Below are 9,657 nucleotides of genomic sequence, written 5' to 3'. Positions count from 1 at the left end.
ATTAACTTTTGCAAAAATCTTGTTTACCTGTAAGATATTCTGAAACGCTGTCAAAATAAAAGAAAAATCTTGACACAACATGAAAAGATTGATTAAGGACACGTTGCTGTGTGATTCATTATGGTTGTCTCTTTTCATTTAAGCTGTATAAAGTCTGTTTTGATCACTTTAACCCTCCTGTTTAGTATTTAAAATACCACACACATGAGTTGGTAACACACCAGAATGTAGTTTTAGTGCAGACAGATGACCTTTATGTGAGAAATGCGCCATTTATTGTTGTTTTTTCAGTATTTGCATTTTCAAATGATCATCCCGATCTTTTATAAACACCGTACATCCCTGATGTTACTAATAATCTCATTTAAAACAAAATTTAGTTGAAATATACCTCACAAACTCAGGTTTTCAACTTAAATTTGATACAGAAGATGAATAAAAAGAAGAAGGGACATGCAAGAAACTCAGAAACCTGATTATTTTATGCAGATCCATTCAGCTACAGAGGTTTAATTTGATTATTTGCTGCATTAATAATGATCTTCCCTCTATATTTGCATAATGGTGTGTTATAAACCTTTTATTTATTGTTAATGCCCTGCTTATACTGTATGCTGAAGTATGTGTGTGTCTCTGGCTGTTTGCAAGCAGCTGTAATATCTCTGTTTGGTCACATGGAGGCAGCTGAGCTCTGAGCTGAGTCTCTGCAGGACGACACACACACACACACACACACACACACACACACACACACACAACCTGTACAAAATCACCGACCCTGATGATTTTTAACTAATCTAATGGATATTTTACTGAAAATGTGCATAATTACTCATGTTTTCCCTTTTAACTTTGCAGAAATTTGGATTGATTGCTGAGGCGTTTGATGCCTTTGATGTGCACATGACCCATGTCTCCACTGGAGGTCAGTGTAGACCAGCTTTACATGTTGATGCCACTTGGTTTCATAATTGCTGAACTTACATAAAGTTATTAGTCGGACATCTCCCCCTGTAAAATTAAAAAGAGGGGTTTAAAAGCTACTGGGGGAGGATGATGCATACACATCCAGAAAATGATGCATTTCCGCTTTTGTAACCTGCTTTGGGAAATTAACGACAACATTTCCTCTTGTTGACATTGTGGTTTTGTGGTGCACACACATACACATACACACATCCTGTTGAAACACACATGACGTAAACCTTGCAAGTTGCACAGTGATGCATTCGAGGACAGATTTGACATTTTTGCAACACATTTAGCATTTGATTTCATGTGTCAGTATACAGTACTGTGGCTGTTTTTGTCTTAACTGAGCAATATGTCAAATATTCCCCCACAAGCTTTGGAGGTGACAATGTTTCCATGCATATACAGAGGTGTGTGTGTGTGTGTCAGGTAAGAAGACAAGGGAGAGCAGAGTTAGAGATGAGGCACCGCAGGAGCAGGACAACCAGCTGTCCTGCAGAGGCAGCGCCGGTCAGGTCTACCTGCTGCATGCTGGGAGCTGCTGTCTGCTGCCTGTGTCTCTCCACGGGAGGGAATCGGTGCAGAGCTGCACTCCTGTCTCCACCAGAGAGCGACAGGCCGAGCTCAGGCCTTAAAGGGATAGTTCAACATTTTGACAAATTGGCCCATTGCCATAATCCCTATAGTTTTAGGAGTAGGTTCGTTACCTTTAGTTGTTGGTGCAAGCTATTTTTAGAACGGCGGAGCAGAGCCGCGAGCTGCTCAGAGCTACGCTACGGAGGCTAATGGGATTTCTTGGTTTCCCTCATCAAACTCATCAAATACACAATCCAACAACTCCAAAACGCTCTGGTGGACAAGTTGTGACCTGCACATTCACCACGCTATGAGATAATAACAGAACGTTACGAGACAAAATTGTTTTCGAGGCAAATACAGAGACTGCTTGCTGAAAAACTGCCCCCGACAGGAATGTGCATCGGCGGTTTTGCATGTATTTGCCTCTAAAACAACTCTGTCTCATAACGTTCTGTTATTATCTCATAGCGTGGTGAATGTGCAGGTCACAACTTGTCCACCAGATCGTTTTGGAGTAGTTGGATTGTGTATTTGATGAGTTTGATGAGGGAAATCCCATTAGCCTCCGTAGCGTATAGCTCTGAGCAGCTCACGGCTCTGCTCCGCCATTGTCAAAACAGCTTGCACCGACAATTAAAGGTAACGAACCAACTCCTAAAATAGGGATTATGGCAATGGGCCAATTTGCCAAAATGTTGAACTATCCCTTTAACACTCTCTGGATAGACATGGACATTAGGAGCCGCCGGAGAAGCTTCTTCTGCATGTACAGTACTGTATACTCACTCAGCCTAAAATCCTCAGATTAACAGCAGCACTGCAGTCAGATGATGATGGGATGTTATACAGTAGCTTAAACTGTGCATCTAAGCTGCACAGTATGGCTCACATCACACGCACACACACTATTGTAACTGAGAGTAGGTATGACTCAGATTTTCACAGCAGTGTTTGATGGATTACTTCACCTCCTCCGCCGACGTCTGTGGAGCTCCCCGCCACTTCATCCTGTAGCGTCTCATCAACACTAAACATATTGCCAGTAAAATAACTGCAGTGCAGAGATAACACACACAGAGAGAGCACAATGACTTCATCATCATACACCGAGAAGAAGACGAGGAACAAAAAAACTTGAACAGCATCTCCACTGATCAAGGGGGTTTCAGAGTGTGTAGGACTTGGATTGTGACACCTCAGGCCTGGAGCAGCTCCATTGATGCTTTTATCTGAGGTGAGCACTGAATTGTTTTCTGCTGCACAGAAGCAGATTTCCTTCTTATCTCTCTCGGTGTCGCCTCGTTTGCAGAGCGGTGCAGGAAAAAGGTCGGTGCTCCCTCAGGAAAATAATCAACCTCAAGGGTTCAGAAAGTCCTGAGCATGCACTGTCTCCAAACGCATGTCAGTGAAATTGAATAACACCCAGAGTGTAGCAGCCATGACTTTAAATAACAGCAATCAGCAAAATATTAGAGCACATAAACACACTACACACTGCACAGTCGGGGGGTTACCTGCACACGAGGCCGCTCCTGTGTGTTTTTTTATCATCAAATAAAAAGAGATTGTCCTGTTTTGACACACTCAGCAGAGCAGATCCCGTCAGCATGCGAGCGAGGGCCACTTTGAGGTTTGTGGGTCAAAGCCCAGTTTGCAGCCTGTCTCCTCCTGCTCCTTTCTCTCTCTCACACACACATTCACACACACTCTTTTTAAAGTTGCACTGCCACATTATACGGGCTACACAAGCACACACATGCCCATGCATGATGATGCACACACTCATACATAGCATACCATACATACTTGCAGGACTGTCCGCTGAACCTGTTCTGCCATGTGTGCACCCTCTTGTTACATCATCACCCGGTCATGTGTTCATACTCTGGCAGAGATTTATCTGGTTGATTGTGTTACAGTGGCTGCACGGCTGCAAAAATCTGTGGCCTTCAGCTAGAGACGCTATGAACCTGTGAAATCATCTCAATCAGAGCTGAGATATGAGGAATAACAGCCCCAACTGGAGTTTTTTGATTCTGGGACCTGAGTTTAATTATACATGATTGTTTTGCAGCCAGGAGAACAAACGCCTGTGCGTCTCTTTATGCAGATGTCGATAGTTAAGGGCCTGCCCTGACATGAGGGCTCAGCAGCAGCAGAGTGAACAATGGGTTCAGTTTAAGAGCTGTGTGTGTGTGTGTGTTTGTGTGTGTGTGTGTTCAGTGGGTGATTTTATGTGCAGGAGATAAGTCGTGTGCTGTTTCACATAATTAGACACAGACAAAGTTGATGACATCATCGTGTGATCGTAGATAATGTCGATCTGGTTGTTAATGTCCAGATCAAATGACCAGTCCAGCAGTAACAAAATACTTATTATGTGGTGGATCCACCTCATCTGGGTCAATAGAAATCTGACTTTTGTAGTTCATATTGGTATATTATTCAGTTGACAGAGAGAGAGAGAAAAAAAAAAGAGTTTATTAGTTGATTAATTCATTTATTAATCAAGAATATTAATCTTTGCTTCCTGAACCTCAGATAAGAGGATTTATTGTTAATCTGTTTGGATATGTTGAGTTTCAACTTGATCTAAGTAGGGTTAGGGTTATATGGACATGTCTGAATATTATGTAGGCCTTATGTAGGCCTATACCAAATAATATTGAATTGATAATGGATCAATAGGAATTCCATAGGATATAATATTTTTTATTTTATTTTATTTAGCTGCATGGAGATTGGGTTTGAATCTTTCAAACCTTTACATGATCATTCTTCACAGAAATGGACCAAGTTTACACGTTTTGTCAAAAAATAATAGGATAATTAAAAAAAAAAATCCAATAAACTATAGGCCTAGTCTATTTCAGAAAAAATATGCTTTATTTTTGTGTTTTTTACAGAGAGAAAGACCCTTATGTGTCAAACTACCCCTCTGTATTGTCATCAAGTGGGGTGAACTTCCTAGATTTTTGAATGAAGTTTGTCGTGGCGCTCAGACAGTTTGCGCACAGTGGAGCGGCGTGTAGGCTACCGGCGTGGGCCGAGGAGAGAGAGGGGAGGTGCCCACGGGCCGGTGGTGGGTGGGTGACACCGACACGCCCGGGCCCGGCCCTGCCCACTCACTCTCACTGTCTTATATCGGTGAAAGCAGCGAGCCAGTCTGTCTAGTCTAGCTGCTGTAGCCTACAGTCTGCACACAGACAGGCAGGGAAGCAGTCAGGGAGGGAGTAAGCGCAGCAGCAGCAGCAGCAGCAGCAGCAGCAGCAGGACTCGAACCGGGGCTTGTTTCACGGTGGAAGTAACCCAGCAGCCGGAGCCCAGGGGCGGCCGGTGGGAGGAGGCAGAGAGTCCGCAGCTGCTGCACCGCACAGCCTCTTTGACAGCCGCGAGAGGAAGCAGGAGACACCCGCACCGACCCATGTCCACGGTAGGGAGCAATTTATCCCCCTTTCACTTTCCCCCCGTGGGTGGGTGTTTAGTGTTAGTGGTGTTTTCTTTTTTGTCTGTGGGTGGTGGGGGATTAAATATGGATTCAGGGAAGCGGTGGTCTGCTGTGGCACGCCGCTGGTGGTGGAGCATCTTCCACCGGTTTTGTCGGCGGCGGTGTGGCCGCGGGAGTGAGCAGCATCAACACGCCGGGGATGAAAACGCTGGAAAGGTTTATTATTACGACCACACACACACAGACACACATACACAAATAAAGAGAGAGATAGCTGAGGAAAAGAAGAAAAAAAAATCTGTGTTTATCTTTATTTTAATGGTTGAACCTGAACGTGGTGGGCTGCGTGTCAAGAGAGAGGGAGAGAGAGAGCGTAGTTAGCAAGGAGCTGTATCCGCCTCCAGACGACAGGGCGGCGGACAGCGGCGTCGGTTCGAGCCGCAGTCAGCGGCGGCGGCGGCGGCGGCGTGGAGGAGCAGCGGCGGCGGTAAGTTGGAGACCAGTAGCCGCTACCAGACAGGAAATGTGGAGCCAGGCCTTCAAAACAAAAGCATATAAAAGTATCAACCGATGGTGGAATCAGCTGCTGGATTCATGCATTATTTTAGCAGAATAGTTTTAAATAAGTTTAAATACCTTTTTTTTTTTTTTTTTTTTTTTTTTTTTTTTACCTTATTGCAGTTTTTTTTCTTGAAGTTATTGTAGGCTATGTAGATTTTGTATAGCCTTTATCTTAGGCCTATATCAGGATCTCAATCAATACAGGTAGAACATGCAATATGAAGCACATTTTATAATGGATTTTTAATCTTATGATTAGGCTACTATCTTACATTTAGACTTGCACAAGTTAGTTGGTGCAGGCCCACATGTTTACGTAGTAGCAATTTCATTACCTGGCTAGTTTCCATGAACATTTGTGGTTTTAAATGCCTATCAGAAGGTGTCTTTCTAAACGTATCCGCTCCTTCAAAATATTGTTGTTAAGTAGGCTACTAGCTATAGGCCTAATTGAAGGCAACTGGGTTGGCTCTTTCAGAATATAGCCTACAGTAGCCTATGTTGTCATTGTTTGTATATCTTCTTCAAGTGTTTGTGTGAATATCAGTTGATTGTTCAGTTGTTTTGATCGGCTGATTAATCAAGAATGTCAGCTTTGCTTCCTGTTATTCAGATATGAAGATCTGTTGCTTTTCTCTATATCTTTGGCTTTCCGGACTGATGTAATGTGCACATTTTTCAAATATGTGTCAACTGATGACAAATTGATAAGTTGGTAGGCTACCAATTTTCCTTCCCCTCACTTTTTCGGGTTTTATTATGAAAAGTTTCACCGGAAGTAGCTCACAGAACACCTTTCTTTACGTCATCCAACGGAAAATGTTTGCACGGATTTGTTTTGAAAAAAAAAACCCAAAACACGTTCATTTCGTTATATTTTCTGTGCGGCGGTGAATGAGTTGAGTCCGAGGAGAAGCAGGAGCCATGTTGTGTCGCTGAGAACCAGAAACCACCGCGTCTGTCGTTTTTTCCACTGTCCGTCTCTGAGGCTTTGCCATGTGGAGGCGAGTGGCTTGAATCAGCCCCTGGTTGATGAGCTGTGGTCTGACTGAGATGACAGAGAGTCCAGCTGATCATGCATGTAGCCTACAACAGCCTGTGTTCACATTAGGCCTCAGTGTTGTTATTATTATTATTTCATTCATTATTATTTGTTCATGTTTTGGATGCACATGATCTGACCACATGCAGGTGGTTTAATGGAAAATTCCTCCATAGAGCCCAGATGTTTGGTGCTGCATTTGATTTTTACTGTAGGTACACTTTACTACCCATATCACTGTTGTGTTCATATATTTACAGCCAGGGACGTAAAACCCCCATGATAAGCATCATAAAGCACCACCAGCCTAACCTGCTCTACAGTCCCATTCATTGCAGCCCTCTCTCAGTCTGTGTGTATAATGGACAGCATCCTTATTGCCAACGTTATACATTAAAACAGCCTCATGTCCATTTAATCAGAGGTAGCATGTGTGACTGGTCAGTTTAAATGCATAAATATCAATTTAATGGACGAGATTATAAGAAATTTCTTGTTTCCGTTTGTAAAAACTTGCCTCAGGTAAAGTTTAAGCGTGATCTCACAGTAGTCACTATTGACATAGCCCTATTTATTTACATACTTAGCAACATTTAAGCTGCAGAACAAAGTAGAAAAGGCACATGAAACTGCACTACATGTATGGTATGTCAGACAAATGGAGAGCCAGGGGCTCAATGTGGCTCCATTGTGAATCACTTTATTCGCTGCAGGCAACATTGCAAACAAGCTGCTGAAGAGAAACAGAACAGAACATGCTAATTTACTAATGTTAATGCGCACGCACACACAGCTCCACTGTATTGACACAAACTGTTTAGCCTAACGCTTAAAAATGTCATGAGAACAATCTTGTTTTGTAGAACATCATTGAACACTGATGTGACGTCTTCAAAATAATAATCAATTTACTGTGGCCCACAAATCTAAAGAGCTGGAAGAACAATAGATATTTTTGCATTAAATATAAAAAAAAAACAATTATTAATACCACTATATCTCCATTTGATTGACACAAACATGCATAATACACACAGTAAAGCAATATAAGCGCAGCTCCAGATCAATGTAGATACTTTATCTTGTGTGATAAGTGGACTTGTCGTCTTAATGAAGTAAAATAGTCCATGCTGAGTCATGAATTTGTTTCCCGTTGAGACATTTGGATGCACAACGCTCCTGGCGATGGTGTTAAATGAAACGTACACACAGCTCATGTTTTATTTTTTTCCCCCTCTTATTTTGAAAAAGGCTTAATATAAAATCTCAGTTCATCATCATATGGTGTGAGCAGATTTGTCTCCCTCTTCCCCCCCAGAAGGTGTTTTGATGTGTGATCATCATAAACGCCGCTCGAGTCGTTGTCACCGTCACGGCTTTAAGAGGAGAAATGAGAAAAAGAGTCTTGAGCTGATTCTAAAACAGGATCACAAAAAGAGCTAATTATCATCTCAGGATGGTGATGACCTATATATCTTTTTTTTCTTCTTTTTTTCCCCTGCAGATAAGCGTTAGGTAAGTGTGTCCACATGTTCATAGACGTCTTAAAGCTGCTTTAAATGTGATCAGATGGTGTTTTTTTCTCGACCTGGCTTCACATACGTGTCTGCCTGTGGTCGTTGTTGTGTTTGATGCAGCTTAGTTGTTTTCTAAGATCTTAAAAGTTGGATTTCATAACGAGGAACTGATCTTCCAGGTCTAAAAACTGTCTTGTTTACACGTGTGCAGCCGCTCTCATTCATTTTTTTTTTTTCTAAGCCTCTGCTTTACATGAGCGAGCCACTTCCTTCCTCCTGCCTCCTGTTGCAGCGCTTCATAAATCTTTAAATGCTAAGTAGATGCGTCTCTGTTTGCTCTTCCTCCTCCTCCATGGATTTCTAGACCACAGGGGGTGGTAGCAGTTCAGTTCAGTTCAGTTCAGTACAGTGCAGTGGGTGCAGAGGCATGATGGGAGTGCGGCGTGAGAGCTGTTCCTCCTCTGCACCAGCGTCCGCAGCTTCAGCTTATAAAGAAGACGTGGTCCGGTGGGTGAGAGAGGAGGATGCAGAGGAGATAAATCTCTATCTATGTCGGTGTTGTGTGAGCACTGCCACCGTCTTCTCTGTTAACAAACCTTAGATTTTTATCAGGATGTAAATTCAGTGGATCATACACATAAGTCTCTGCTTTGACATTTTCGAGAAGCTTTCGAGAAGTAAATTCCTGGAATTGATTCGCCTCCTCAGGGGAATTCTCCGGAAAGATATACGACCATAAATCACCCATGATACCCCAGTGGTGCTTTTTTTTTTTTTTTTTTTTACTGTCCACATCAAAAGGAGGAAGGCCTGCCTCATCATACGGTGTCCTCTGTCCTGTGAAGATCACATCAGAGGAAACGTCATCAGCTTCAGAGTCTGTGATGTTTGAGATCTTAAATCAACATTTTATTTTTGAAATATGATCACAGGAGTACTGAGAGTAATCTGATTGATGAGTTCTTGAGATATGAGGTTGAATACTAAGGCTGCAGCTATCGATTATACTGTAGTAGGGATGCATGATAACTCTTTTCCCCACTACTACTGATAACCAATAATATTTTAAATAGTTTATATACCTGAAAGTCTAAAATGTAGTGAGTAAAGATGAAATTAACATTATAGCTCTGCCTCTGACGTAACCAAGTATTATAACAGACATCACTACTGCGATCAGAACAAAAACAAGAACAGTTATGACTGACATTTCTTATTGTGTCAAATCAAACTTAACTGTTTATTTTTGCCAATAATTATCTGTACCGTTAATTATCTGTATTGAATGTCATCGTGCATCCCTAGATTGTAGCTATTGGTATGACATGTCAGAGAAATTTCATATTTATTTGAATTTTAAACACCCAGAGAGATTCAGCAGGCAACGACTTATGTAGAAAGACACACAATTGATAAACTGCAGAAGAATATTCAGAAACTTCAATAGGAAAATTGTGTTTTTATTAGCTGGAGTCGTCGCTGATCATTTCTTCAGTTGCTTTTATTAGTTTAATTTTTAGTATTTTTCAACTTATTGA

General features: G+C 42.0%; 1 protein-coding gene across 1 annotated transcript in view; it reads left to right on the top strand.

The window, feature by feature from the left end:
- Positions 1 to 4,765: 4,765 nt before the first annotated feature.
- The window catches only part of LOC311006833 (fatty acyl-CoA reductase 1), a gene marked incomplete at its 3' end in the record, with an annotated part of 61,091 nt that continues 56,199 nt past the window's right edge, over positions 4,766 to 9,657 (top strand). The window contains exon 1 of the mRNA XM_083999816.1: positions 4,766 to 4,984. Within this exon, the coding sequence (XP_083855942.1) occupies positions 4,976 to 4,984 (9 nt within the window). The 5' untranslated portion in view covers positions 4,766 to 4,975. The remainder of the gene's footprint in view (positions 4,985 to 9,657) is intronic.

The sequence above is a fragment of the Trachurus trachurus genome, assembly GCF_905171665.1.
Source record: "Trachurus trachurus genome assembly, chromosome: 23".
Lineage (NCBI taxonomy): Eukaryota > Metazoa > Chordata > Actinopteri > Carangiformes > Carangidae > Trachurus > Trachurus trachurus.
The sequence above is the reverse complement of the archived record's forward strand: the minus strand, read 5'-3'. Positions and strand labels throughout refer to the sequence as shown.